The sequence below is a fragment of the Trichosurus vulpecula genome, chromosome 9, assembly GCF_011100635.1.
Source record: "Trichosurus vulpecula isolate mTriVul1 chromosome 9, mTriVul1.pri, whole genome shotgun sequence".
In the NCBI taxonomy this organism is placed as follows: domain Eukaryota; kingdom Metazoa; phylum Chordata; class Mammalia; order Diprotodontia; family Phalangeridae; genus Trichosurus; species Trichosurus vulpecula.
The window spans coordinates 200,994,092-201,008,547 of NC_050581.1; the positions used below are offsets into that span (position 1 = coordinate 200,994,092).

The 14,456-nt window shown below is 43.9% G+C and overlaps 1 protein-coding gene across 1 annotated transcript in view; it reads right to left on the minus strand.

The window, feature by feature from the left end:
- The window catches only part of GLI3 (GLI family zinc finger 3), a 273,969-nt gene that overhangs the window by 11,328 nt on the left and 248,185 nt on the right, over window positions 1-14,456 (minus strand). Inside the window, exons 10-11 of the mRNA XM_036738670.1 lie at window positions 7,098-7,247; window positions 5,672-5,836 (exon numbers count right to left, since the gene is read on the minus strand). Coding sequence (XP_036594565.1) covers window positions 5,672-5,836; window positions 7,098-7,247 — 315 coding nt within the window. The remainder of the gene's footprint in view (window positions 1-5,671; window positions 5,837-7,097; window positions 7,248-14,456) is intronic.

The following is a 14,456-nucleotide window of genomic DNA, read 5'->3' on the forward strand; positions in this document are numbered from 1 at the left end:
AAAGTTTGATAATGTTCATGATGAGACACATCATAGCTCTAGAACTAGTAGTTCTCAACCTATACATTTTACATACAAGGAAACTGAGGCACAAGGAGGGAAAATGACTTGTCCAAGATCATCGAGGTAGCTAGTGGCAGTGCCCAGATTTGAAGAAAAATCTATTCTGGTCTATATCCCTTGTGTGACTCTGGGTAGAACAAGTAAGAACATCAGGTCTTGGATTGTGGATATCACTCATTTATTTGTTAGATTGGTTTACTCTATCAAGTAGACACTCTCCACCCTATCTGGAAATGCTTCTTGGTTTCTTGAAAACCCCAAGGCAGTAGGAGAGACTTGATCACCTTTAAGGACCATTTCTGCTCTAAAACTACGAATATGTCTATGAGAGGTATGGTACCATAGAAAAGAGAGACAGTCTTGGGGTGAAGAAAGGTCTTCCCCAGACCCACCATAGCTATTTAAATATGGGACAGATCATTGATTTCAAGCCACTCTAGGCAATTCTCTAAGGTTATGATAGATAACACTAGGCAACTTAAGATCATTGAAGGAGTGGATATCCTGGAAATTCTGAACACTGATGAAATCAAAGTTCAGTCTCTGACCATTCCCCAAAGAGTTACTAATACCATTTATTCCTTATTAATGGTTGAGCAATTTGTATCCCACTGTTAGACTTAGAAAATAAACTAATTGTAAAAAATGTGAAAAATTGAGCACTGACAGGCTTTAAAAAATTTCTGACATGATGGCTTCTGTTAATTTCATTATTTAACCCTCATATTCTCATGGCTGTTGTTGCTCTTTAGTTTTCTGAGCTTAGATGATTTCCATGTTCCCATCTATATGTATACTCTTGAGAGGATGGCCTATTAGAAAACCAACTCTCAGGAAATGTATGAGCTGCCCAATGTGCCTATTATCAAAAACGAGAAAGGACACTTCTTCCCCAAGTGGGCTTCCAGCAGCACCTTTTCACTAAAAGCCGCTGAGCAGATTACCTGCTCCCTAAAATGCTGAAATGCACTCACTAATGTGGTGAAGCTGCGATCCCTGAAATTACTCTGAAAGCTTCACCCCCAAATGGGAGTTTCCTTTAGAAAGAATTGATTTCCATTAAAGAGAAATGACTCCTATTCAGGAGGTCATGTGACTCGTGGCATATATAGAATGAAATGAGCACATCAAGCTCCATGCATTAGAGAGAGAATGGCTCTAATGACTAGCCTAGGAATGGTATAGATGCCTGTGATTAACACCCCCCTCATCCTCCTCCCTCCAGTGACACAACTTTTTCCTCCTTGGATATACTAGGACATGACCCATGGGATGGGTCCAGATATGTTTCTCGTATCTGTTTATAGCTGGTCTTTACATAATTCACACACATGTGCATATGCGTACATGTACATACATACTCATATATAATGTACATACATACATATCATGATGTGATTTTACATAGATAACAGAAAAAAAGTCCCATCTCAATGCACTATAAGCCAACGCATTGTGGATTCTCTCAAATACCATTCAGTCCAAGCAATTATTACATCCTTCTTGTGTCCTTGTGGCCTCTAGTATCTTTAGATCAGGCCCATAGTAGGAACTCAACAGATAGGCATTGTATTGATCTGAATTAATTGTGAGCTACTATTTTAACTACTAGGAGATAACGCCCAGTGACAAACAGTCCCTGGCTTTACTTAAGAAATTTACCTTCTGCCACTCTAGTCAAAACAGCAAATACAACTGGACAGTCTTAGTTTCCTTTGCCTGAACAAATCCAGACATGACCATTTGCACTCAGGACATCTGTTGACTGGTTGGTTGGTTGTTTACTTGTTTTTTTGTGACAGAATCAGGATCCCAGACTATCTGAAGGGCCTGAAGAAGTGAGCAGATGCTATCAAGAGGAAATTTAGGAAGCAGAAATATTGGGCTCCCAAAATGAGTTACACGTATTTAAGAGGGTGAAAATGCAGCTTGTTAAAGCACAGACCCTGATCACTTCTTACCTGAATGATCAGAAGAGCCTTCTAATTGTTTTCCCTGCTCAAGGACAGGTTTTTATAAGTCAGGGCCTTGATGAGATTTGTGAATTTCTCCCAGGGCTCTCAGGCTTTTCCCCACAGAGGAGACAGACCAAGGCAAAGTCATCACGGTGACTGAGGCTTGTGTTTTTTTCATTCCTGGCTCACTGGGTTTGTGTAAATATCTATTCAGTTTTACTTATTGAAATTGAAACGGTATGAAAATACTTCTGTCCTTAAAATGTATCCTCTGCAAGCCTATTTTTGACACTGTTTATTGATTTACTAGACTTCCCCAAGCCCAGATGAATCATTCATTCACTCATTTGTTCACTCATTTCTCCATTCACTTACCTGTGAGCAAGGAAGATCTGACAAAGTTGTTTAAAATAACAATACATTTTATGAATTGGGAATAACTTGGATTCAGAGTGGAGATTTGTATTTCTAATTCTAATGGTCATACAGCCAAATGTTATCTCGAATAAGAAGAGAAAACCTTGGTATTTATGACCCTCAGCAGCATTTCCTAAATGAATTTTGCCGTTTGGGGGATGAAACCTGTTCCTAGGGTTATAGATTTCTGAAGAGTCTCCCATTGTACATATGATCAAGCTGAGTGAGGCCTGGAAGCATTAAGTGACTTCCCACCCAGCAGGCCGTCACTCCTTGAATCATAATGGTAAGAGTAACTAGCATTTCTAGAGGACTTGAAGGTTTGTGGAGCGTTTTACAGACATTATCTCACTTGAGCCTCTCCATAATCCTGTGAAACTGTTGCTACTGTTCTCCCCATTTCATCGATGAGCAAACCAAGGTTCAGGGAGCTTAAAAGTGATTTGTCCAGTTCATACAGATAGTCAGAGCCTGAGGCAGGATTCGAACTCAGATTTCTGACTCCAAGCCCAGACACTGCCCAGCTGCTGCCTAGTATGCAGATAGGTTTGGCTTTACTTTTTTTTTTTAATTTTTATGCTTAACCTCAAGCATCTAGTTCATACTTAATAAGTGTCTGTTGATTGACTATACAAGATCTAGAGCTGGCTGGGGAGAAAATTGAGGGAGGATAGAAGAGGCAGCTTATTGCCTCCTCCAAGAGCAGAAGGGGGAATTACGTAGCAGAATGAATCCTTCGAGATGCTAGTCTTCTCTTTTAAAGTGGTTGCTTATGTATAAGACCTTGAAACTTGTACCAGTAATGTGAGCAGCTCTATGAAGACCTCCTGGAGCAGCAGTCTGGGAGAGAGCAGCCTCAGCTCTCTCAGTGTTGAGCCAGGGAACGTAATGTCTCCAGGAATCAGGATTCTACTAGAACTAGACGATGTCCATCATTTCTTCTAGCCCTAAAGACTGACAGTTGTGCCACTCTGTTTTAAGAGACTAAACGCTGTGACCTGAACTGCCAGGATAAGTAAAAGGGGAAGATCATTTATCCTGCTGTTTGAGTTGCCTTACAGACTGTCTTTTGTATTCAGCTTTTACCAGGGCTTAGTGCGATGCTTGGCTCTGAATAAGTGACTAATTTCCACTTTTTCATTCATTGATTCATTCTTACCAGGACCAAAAAAGCAGGGGGAGAGGGGAGGTTTCCTTTTTGCCCACCTAAGAATGGAGCAGATGAAGATTTTCTTAGAAAGTGCTAGCACCCACAAACTCTAAAATCTTAGAAAGGATGGTATTAAATAGTAAAGGGCCCGGAGGTACCATATTTCTTTCCTTTGGATTAGGTTTCTCTTGGCTTTAATTAATATACATTTTATAAATAAGATTAAAAAAAACCTTCTCAGCTTCTAATTCCCTGAATTCTCCTTTGGCACCTAGCATCTCTGGAAAAGGCATTGGATTTCAGAGAGCGGGGGTTTGGCATTGTCCTTCTGATACGTACATGACTGACCAAATCAACCTCGCCAGTTGTCAGTATCTTCATACGTGAAATGAGACAAGTGGAGCAGATGGCCTTGGAAGCCCTACTAGCTCTAAATCTGTAATGCTACGACCACATTGGACTCAGTTTCTTCATCTGTAAAATACAAGAGTTTGTTGGGCCATGTGATCTCTGAGGTCCCATCAAGCTATTCATCTGGCCTCTGGAAGGCTAACTTAGCTGAGTTGGCTTTTGAACTCTAGACCCTGCTGCCTTTCTCCCTGATTTTTGAGAGTAAGAGTTAAGTGAAGAGATCAGGAAAATAAGATTGAAATAAACAGTATATTATCAGCTGCAATACCAAAATGGAATTGATTCAACCACAAAGGCTCATTAAGATGTGCAAGGGTCATGCCTCTTTCTCCATGTGCAGGGCGCATGAATGTAGGCCATTCAAACAACTTCTGATGTCAACAGGATTCCACTGGGAGTAAAGCAGTACATATGGATGACCAGGAGATGGAACCGCTGAACAAGAAGAGAACTTTGCTTGAGGATTTGTTTGCTAAAATCATTTGGTTTTCCTTCAAGCTCCCCCCTCAGGCAGCATCGACTTTATGAAGTCTTCCCTGATCCCACACACCACTCCCACCTGAAAGAGTTCACTTCCTCATGAATCACGCTCTGAAGAGTCTCCAGTCTAGGCTTCTGCATTGCCCTCATGCCATCCACTGTATTTGTGGTATCCAGGGACCAGAAGAACATCACTGGAGAGCTACAAGGGCTGTCAGAGGCCATTGTATCCAACCCTTTCATTTGACAGCAGAATAAACACTCCAAGGAGTTTGAGTGACTGACCCAAAGTCACATAGATGGTAATATGATGGAAACTCAGGTCATTAGACACATTTTCCAATGTCCCACACTGCCTTTCCAGAGCTGCACCTCCTCTATCAAACTGTAAGCTCCCCAAGGACACTGATAATCCAGTGCCTGTCTTTGCACACCACAGGGTCTATACTAGGTTCTTAAAGTGTCCTACTGACTGCCACTCCATAGAAGCCCCTGCTTCCTTCCAAGCCCAAGCCAAGTATTACTTCCTAGATGAGGCCTTTGCTAACCTCCCATGCCCATGCCTGTGTATTTCCTATATTTTGTATGTCTTTCATTTCTCTCTACATGTGGATGTGTTACTTCCCCTGTTAGAACGTAAGGACAGGCCTTTTTACTTTTGCTTTGGAATTCCCAGTGCCAAGCACATCCCTGACCCTCCTATGTAGGATAAGTGAACATAAATTCATTCCTAAATTATATGGAAAGATGGGCTGATGAAGGAAAAATCATAGTAGGCACTTAGTAAAGGGTAATTGATTGACTGGCATCTAAATATATATTCATGGCATTGACCTGAATTCTTGGACAAGTAGAGAGTTCCCTCTTCCCAATTATTTTCCTCTTCACTTGGGTAGCTGCTCAGTTATCCTAATGAAGCACAAAGAAACTCATGGGATCATACGTATCCCATTTAACTCTAGGGATGGCGGGAACCTTAGGGTTCAGCTACTGCAACCCCCTGTGGCCTACCTAGCGTCAAATGGAAAATTTAGGACCCATTCCAAATGCCCAGAGACGGGAAGGGAAAGCAATCCCTAACTTATTAGCATCTGTCTCCTGGAAGGGGGAAAAGTCTTTAATACCAGTAATCAGTGCTTGTCCTGGTACAGAGGCAGCCCCACTCCATTATGAGAGTGAGCAGTCACTCACTTACCTCATTGGAATGGGTCCTGTTTTGATGCTTGGCTCGGTCCGAGGCATTGGAGAACGCTTTGTTGCAGCCCTCGTGCTCGCAGACGTACGGTTTCTCTCCAGTGTGAGATCTCAAGTGGGTTTTCAAGTTTTCTAGTCTGGAGTAGGCCTTGGTACAACCTTCAAACTAAAGACAGCAGATATATTAAGATTATTCTATAGACAGGGGCAGATTATTCCTCGAAGCAGCCCTGCAATGCTGTGTCATCTGACCCCAAGAAACAGCTGTCCCCAGAAGAGCTCCCTTCCTACAGTTTGACCTCAGTTCAGCACCTCTCCAGGTGAAGTTTCTACTGCCAGGGCTGCAAATGCCCTCTAAGATTCATGTGGCTTGTTTTACTTTTTTAAAGGGTGGCTGAGGATTATGGGCTGTAATCTCAGACTGCTGTTCTGGCCCAATGCCCACTACTTCTCAATGAGCACAAAATTCAGCAATAGGCTCTGTTTTCCCAAGAGAACAGAATTTGTCAAGGTATGCAAAGCAACCATGCATCCCTACCCTCTCTTCACACTTGATTCATTTTGGGAGGGGGAGCCTCAACCTACATGAGCATTTGTGTTGGTTCTTAGGCTGCACAAAATGCCAGAACATTCTGTAGCTGGAGGCCAGGTATTTACTGACGCCAACTTGATGTGAGTAAAGCTGTTGCTCCATAAGTTGGAGGATAGTCTGGGACTAGAAGGACGTAGGCAAACTGTGTCTCTCTCATTAGAATGTGAACTTTGGGAGGGCAAGGATGATTTCCCCACAGCACGTGTATCTCAAGCATTTATTATGGTATCTAGAACACAGTGGTCACTTAATAATTGCTTGCTCATAGATTAGCCTGTGATTTCAATGGGATAGGGATCTCACAAAGAGGAAACTCTCTCTACCAATGCAGGGTAGGACCTTGTGTATGATTTCCAGTCTTAGAGAATTGACTGGAGCATAGAGAGGGTGATTTCAGTGTCCAATGTCACACAGCCAGCAGCTGTCAAAAGAAAGACTTGAATCTGCCCAGATTTTCTACCTTGAGGTTAGGTGTCTATAGACATTATGTTGTCCCTCAATTATAAAGAATGAGAACCACTTTCCTTTTGTGTTCTGCTAGAGGCATGTGTTATGGAAGCTGCCTCAAATAAACAGGCTGCTTTTCCAGAAAAGGACAGGGCTTCCACTGTCCTATCAGCATTCGGGCTTTCCTGAGACACCCATAAAATTTCCTCGCCCATCACTACATCAAAAAAAATTCCATGCTCTCTTTATCCATCCTTTTCTCTCTTCCACAGGGAACCCCAAAGCCTAGGACAGTCGTGACCACCAAACCCTTCCTCAGCACTCTTCCCAAAATAATCAGGCCATGGGTGCCTGATGTTTGAAAATGCCCTGGCATCCCCTTACTCACAGTGCATTTATGTGGTTTCTCTCCTGTATGTCTTCTCATATGGACCACCAGCATATACTGGGCTTTGAAGGGTTTCTGTTCTCTTGAGCAATCTAACCATCGGCACACAAACTCCTTCTTCTCCCCATGGATATGATCATTATTTATGTGCTGCAGAGATATTTGGAGAAGGAGAGACAAATAATGCAGAAATGGATTATTCCATTCTATATATAAAAGAGAAAGAAGGAGCTGGCCATCTTCTTTTTGGAATAATTCCTGGAGTCTTGGTTTTTGTTCTTTTTTTCTTCCTTTCTGGTAGGATATTTCCCAAATAAACATTTTGGAAAAATCTGTAATAAAGCTTTCTTGTTCACCAATGGGACACAAAAGTTTTGGTTTGGGGGTTTGTTTTTTAAGACAATCACCCATAGTAACAACCCACATGTAAAAACCTTTCAAATACACAGTCCAATAGAAAGACAGGATGTGCTTTCAGACTTTCTCTGATTTGCTTCCCCGTGATAGCAGCACAGTGTTCCGGGAGGCCGTAGAAGCTGAGAGCTGCGTTGTCTCAGGGTATCCAAGTGCGAAGGGGCCACGGCTCCCCTAAGCCACATCCAGAAATGATTCTCTCGACATCTCAGACACAGCGGACATCCAGGTTTTTCCTGAAGGCCTCTTATTAGGGGAATCCCATTCACACTAAAAAAAGCCCATTTCACTTTGAGACAACTTTTATGTTTAGAAAGCTTTTTCCACATGCCAAGTGGAAGTGTGTATTTTTCTACTGATTCTGCCTCTGGGGCCAAGAAGGCCAAGGCTAGCCCTTCATCCATGAGAAGTCTTTTCAAGTACTTGAGGGTATCTCTCCTGCCCCTCCCCTCTCCTCTCCCTTCAAGTCTGCTCTTCTCTGAGCTAAGAAAAAGAGCTCATCCCAGAACGCTGCTAATTGCAGTCTGCACTGCGTTGCACAGTATCAACAGAAGCTTTCTGACCTGCTACTCCACTAGGTGGCCTGGTTCTTTAGAAAAAGTCATTTTATCCATTAAAGTATCAATAAAAATCTCTTCTCAATGCTTTAAGATGAAGTGTCACTGAGACAAAAGCTCTCCGCATTCTAGAGATAGCTTAGAGAAATGCCTGACCCACAAAGAGCCTGCCAAGGAAGGAAGAGCAAATGTCCCAATTTTTGAGGAGAGGGAAAGGGAGGAGGAAAAAGGGAAGGAAAGGGAAAAAGTAAGGAGAGGGTGGGGACGGGAGGAGGGGAGAGGGGAGGGAAGAGGAAGAAGAAGTAAAAAGAGTGAGAGGAGGGAGAGGAAGAGGGAGGAGAGACAGAGAAAGAGAGAGAGGGAGAGAGGGGGAGAGGGAGAAATGGAGGAAGAGGGGAGAGAGGGAGGGAGAGAAATAGAAGGAAAGAGGGAAGGAGAAGGGAGAAGAGGGGAGAGGGAGGGGAAGAGGGAGGAGAGGCAGAAAGAGAAAGGGGGAGAGAGAGACATGGATGAAGAGAGGGGGAGAGGGAGGGAGGGAGAGGGAGAGAAAAAAGAGAGAAAGGGAGAGGGAAGGAGGAGGAGGAAGGAGAAGAGAAAATACCATTTCTTATGCTCATAATTTTGGAGCATTCCTGTGGTAAACAGATGTGGGTTTCCTGTAAAAGGACAAGTAAGTTGTTTTTTTTCTGTTTTTCCAACTTTATTAGCATTTCTCAAAAGTTAAGATGGTGTGCAGAAGTATATGGAGAGAACAGATGTGCTGGACTCTGTACAATGAGCAGTCTTTATAAGAGTTTCTGCTTCACATGCACAACTCTGAATCCATTCATATTACCCTGGACTGTCACAAAAGTCTACAGATGGCCAGGCTTTTGAAACTAAGCCAGGAGAGAACAGAAGGGTTGGAATGCCTTCGTATTTACAGGGGGAAGACAGGAACTACAGAAAATCCATCAGCTAAGGTAACTACTGGTCTAATTATCCTAGTCTGTAAAAAAATCAAACTTGATGCTGGGTTAGCAGGCCAGATTAGCCCAGGAAATGACCTAAGGAATTCAACTATGACAGAGAAGCTCAATTAAAATCTGCACGTTTCCAGCTGTGTCCCTCAGTTCTCCATTCAGGTTCCTGGAACCTGTCTGGGTTCACAAGACCTTCAAAATCTCTGCTCAGAGGCTCCCATTTGATGCTGAGTATAAACCAACCCCCACCCCCAAAGACCCCGGAGTCTAACTGGGTGATGTTGTAGTACTGTGATGTTTCTGTTCTGTCTTTCCCTTCTTGTTGCCTGGGACAGAGTATGTGCCTAACGCTTGTTGATTGATTGATGCATAAAGGGAATGCCGATTAAGTAGTAATGTGGAATTCAAAGGAGCAGCAGGCACTCACCCATCACCTGATCCTCCAAATGTCACCCTCCCACACCTCCAGTTCTTGAATGACTTTGATGAAAGTTCACTTATCCCTGCCCCTGGTGTTGGCTTCCTGGCAGGCCAGAGAGGATGTTTGGGCAGCACCTAAAACAGCAGCCAGTCTTGAGCTTTCTAGGATTCTCAATCCAGTCAAGAACTCAGTGATTATAGGAACAGCAGGCTGAGCTCTCATTGTTATCATTGGGGTACAAAGGATGCTGGTAATGCCATTCTGGAGATGGGGCCCTGCTTCCAATGCTTGCGAACATGTATGGCTCTTGCATCGACTCTCCTGGGGGCCTGCTATGTTCTCCTACCGAAATTTAACCAGCATTCTTGAAGATTTTTTTGAGGGTGGGAATGCAGGGCAATTGGGGTTAAGTGACTTGCCCAAGGTCACACAGCTAGTAAGTGTGTCAAGTGTCTGAGGCTGGATTTGAACTCAGGTCCTCCTGACTCCAGGGCCAGTGCTCTACTCACTATGCCACCTAGCTGCCCTTAACCAGCATTCTTGACTGCAAAGCATTTTCCATCTTTCTCTGTGTATCCCCAGAATCTAATACATTGCCTGGCACAAAATATATGCTTAGTAAATTCCTATTTAATCATATTAGCAGTGCCTTGTTACTGGAAGGGTCTGAAATTATCTCATACGGGGGACTCCAAATTTGTCCTTACCTATATCTGACTTAATAGATAAGTCCTAGGAAGTTATCAGAGGAGCGCAAAAGTAAACAGACTTGCCTGGGGTCACACAGATTTTAAATTGCCAAGATGGGATTTGAACCCAGGATTTTGTGAATCCAAGGTCAGTACTCTAAACAACATGCCATGCTGACTTGTTTTACAATATACTTCCTTAAAATGGCGCCAAATTTAAGAACCACAAAGATCAATAAGTCCTCAAATTACCTGGTATTGATTATATACATTTATACGTGTGTGTGTGTGTGTGTGTGTGTACACATGTACATGTGGTCTCCCTGATAGTATGTGAATTGGCTGAGGTCAGGGGCTATGTTTTAGGCAGCTAGTTGTCACAATGGAGAGACTGTTGGACTTGGAAGTCAGGAAAGCCTGAATTTAAATCCTGCCTCAGTCACTTACTAGTTGTGTGACCTTGAGTAATTCATTTATCTTCTTGAAGCCTCAGTTTTCCCATCTGTATAGTGGGCATCATAACTGCACCCACCTCCTAGGTTTGCTCTGAGGATCAAATGAGGTTACACATGTAAAGTGTTTTGAAAACCTTGAGGTCATGTATACATGTTAACTCTTACTACTATTGCTTTGGTCCCAGCATCTCCAGCCCCTAGAACTGGTTTAGCACATAGCAGGTGTTTAATAAATGCCTGTTGACTGATTGATTGATTAATTCCAATTCTGGGTGAATCACTCTATTTGTTTCCTTTCACTTTCACCTAGCTCACTGCCTTAAAAGTTCCTGGATAGATGTCTGCGTGCAGCCTCAGTGAAAATTTGACTTTTTCTGTTTTAATCAAGTAAATAAATAATTTAACTGGAGGGAAAATACTCATGTGTAAATTCCAAACTAGTCTTAGACAAAGATGGGTGGCCTGCCAAAGGCCCCCGAGGCAGAAGGAGATAGATGGGGTAAATTACAAGCATTTTCCGTATCCTCTTGCTGTATGAAGAGGAGAGAACGATCCACTTCCCAGCCCAGGGCCCCCAATGGGCTGGTACCCGAGATACTGAACCTCCCTCGGGGCAAGGTCTGATCCTTGAGCTTCCCAATGGAACCAGAGAAGTGTGTGCCTTGGAGAAGCCACAGCTATAGAAAAAAGGGGGCGGTTTGTGGGCCACTCTGGGCAGCTTTAAAGGTGTCCCTTCTCAATTCGAATCCATAGCGGGCGTATTAGCATGATCAACTTCCAGCTGGCAGCCCCCGGGACTCCTCCAACCCTGGAGAGAGAGAGGTAGGTGGGCGAAGGCTCCAGTCTCTTGGTAAATGAGGCCAGGGAGGTGCCTGGGCCTTTTAAGTGCCTCTGCTTTTGAAGCCTGGCACTTAACGCCAACCAAGTGGGCTGAGTGCTATCACAAGAAAAGGGCTCGTTAATGCCTCAAGAAAAGCTGTGCTGAATGGAGCCTCCCTTTCCCTCCCAGACAAATGGCCATCTGTGATGGACTGAATCTGACTCCTTTACCACCATATCCCTTACCCCCCATATCTGACTTCTCACAGCTTTTCTTCAGTCTCTCTCAAAGATGCTCAGCTCCCACGATGTGCAGGCAGCCACAGGTTGGTGGCACTTTTCTTCAGCCCATGTGAACCCACACATCAGCCTTGGATCCTGATTCAGATATTCCCTTGTTGGGTGCCCCTCTGAGGATTTACTTCCTTATCTGTCCGGTGGTGATAATGTTAGCCCTTCCCTCTCATGGTGCTTCAGGAAGCTTATATCAAGCCATGGCCAAGCACCAAGCAGTCATTGTGAGCTGCCAGCAACTCTCTCCCTAGGATGATCTTCTAGTTACCCACATGTAAATAATATGTAGCTATATAGCAATGATACATTTGTATTACTATGTGATAGTATATTGATTAGATATTGCTACATTATCATCATAATAGATCGATAGTTATACATCAATAATGGACCTTTACACAGCACAGTATAATTTGCTAGGTGTTTGAATCTGACAACAATATTACTAAGTCGATAGAGCACTAGGCTTGGAGTCACGAAGACTCATCTTCCTGAGTTCAAATCTGGTCTCAGACACTTTCTAGCTGTGTGACCCTGGGCAAGTCACTTCACCCTGTTTGCCTCAGTTTCCTCATCTGTAAAATGAGCTGGAAAAGGCGATGGCAAATCCCTCCAGTGTCTCTGCCAAGAAAACCCCAAATGGAGTTGGAGAGTCGGACATGACTGAACAACTACAGTAAAGGCAGCTGGTATTTACATAGAGAATTACATCATTCTAATTGATAGCTTGGCATACAACATCTCATTTTATCTCACAAGAACCCTGGCACTATGACTTTCTTCATTTTACAGGTGAAGAAACTGAGACCAAGAGAAGTGATACAACTCACTTAGGGTCACATGGAGGGAGGATTTGAATTCAGCTCTTCCTGACACCACTATTATTAGTCTCTCTCCCTCCATAAGTGAGATGAATAAGCAGGTTATGGGAAGTGTGATGTTTTCTCCTTGTCCCCTAAGTAGAGGTGGGCCTTAGGCCCCAGTCTTTGGGATCCCACATCAAGTACTCTGTCCAAGTTCCAGGCTCTCCTTGTTACGTCTTTAAGCCTACCTATTTATTATCTCAGTGATCTGGGATTTCCCCAGGGCAGGGACTAGCCTCAACTGTTCAGATACAGGCCTTCTATGATACAGTATGTGGCCTTTGAAGATTGTGGCCTAAAGATTCACCCCTCTGTGGCCAGCCTAGTGCTATACCTTTGCAAGCCCAGCTAGGCTTGATAGCACTGGCCAAAGCTTACCTTCCTTCCATTGCCAGGGTCTTAAAAGGCCCACAGTGACCTTCACACCATGACAAGACACTTGAGGAGGAGGATGCCAGTGGATTCCTTTGGCCCATCAAAATACATCATGTGACATTTGCTTCTCCTTCCAAATCTGCAAACCTACTGAGGTGGGTCTTGCATGAGTGCCGTCTGCTCCAGGAAGAGCTTTCTGTCCCTCTATGGCATAGCATGGCCATTACATAGTCTTTCCCTCACAACCCTTCCCTTTTCCAAGCATCCTTATTACTATTGTGGGTGGCATCACCATCCCAGGCACTCATGCTCACAACATTACTCTTCCAGTACATTCAGTCAGTCAATAAGTATTCATTAAGTGCTTCCTCTGTTCTAGGAGTACGTTAAGTTCTGGAGATAAAATGAAAGGCCACAGCAGTCCCTGCCCTCAAGAAGCATACAGCCCAATGGGAGCTATTCCAGCTCTCAATCTGCAATTGTAAATATCCAAGCCCGGATTCAAAGCCATGCCCTCCAAGTTCCAACCTCGTGCTCACCCCATTACCACAGTCTTCCTCTCATGTGCCAATCACCGAATTTATCCAAATCTGTCAACTTGCTACAATGGTGCCAGGCACTATGCCAAGCACTGGGGCAAAGCCAGTGTCTGTCCTCAAGGGGCTCACACTCTAACTGAGGAGATAACATACAGACAAACACACACAAAGTAAGCTGTATCCAGGATAAATAGGAAATAATGATCAGAGGGAAGGTACTGGAATGACTAGGGCTTGGGAAAGGCTTCCTGGAGATGGGATTATAGTTGGAACTTCAAGGAAGCCAGGAAGGTCAGTAGTCAAGGTGGAGGAAGGAGGGTATTCCAGGCATGGGAGACAGCCACAAAGAATGCCCAGAGCTGAAAGATGGAGAGTCTTCTTTATGGAATAGCCAGGAGGCCAGTGTCACTAGATTGAAGAGTACACAGGGAAGAATAAGAGGAAAGAAGACTAGAAAAGTAGGAGGGGGCTAGATTATGGTGGGCTCTGAATACCAAGCATGGTAGAGAGACTGAAGCAGATGAAGAAAGGATTTGCTTCTTTGGCTCCATCCTTTCTGTGAATGTGTGGGCACTGCCATCACTGGGTGGGGTCATTCCTTAGACCTCCCACCTCCCTGGATCTCAGCCACCTGAGCTCCCTGATCCTACCACTGACTGACTCTTCATCCTCTCTGATTCCTTCCCTTTTCACTGCTGTCTAGCCTCAATGGCACCTCTTTACAGATGAAGAAATTGAGATTCAAGCCATGAAACAGCTTATTCAAGCTTGTACATGTAATGAGCTATGAGTTATACAGGTCCATAAAATGGGTCCATAATAAGTCTCCTGGGGCCCATGATAACAGGCTGTGTGACCAAGCTCTCCCTGACCCCAAGTTCAAAGCCAGGAGTGAGTACTGGTTGAAATACTGGGATGGATGGCATTCCAGGTTTGAGCCTTGGGAGCCCTGAGGAGATGAATAGCACAGT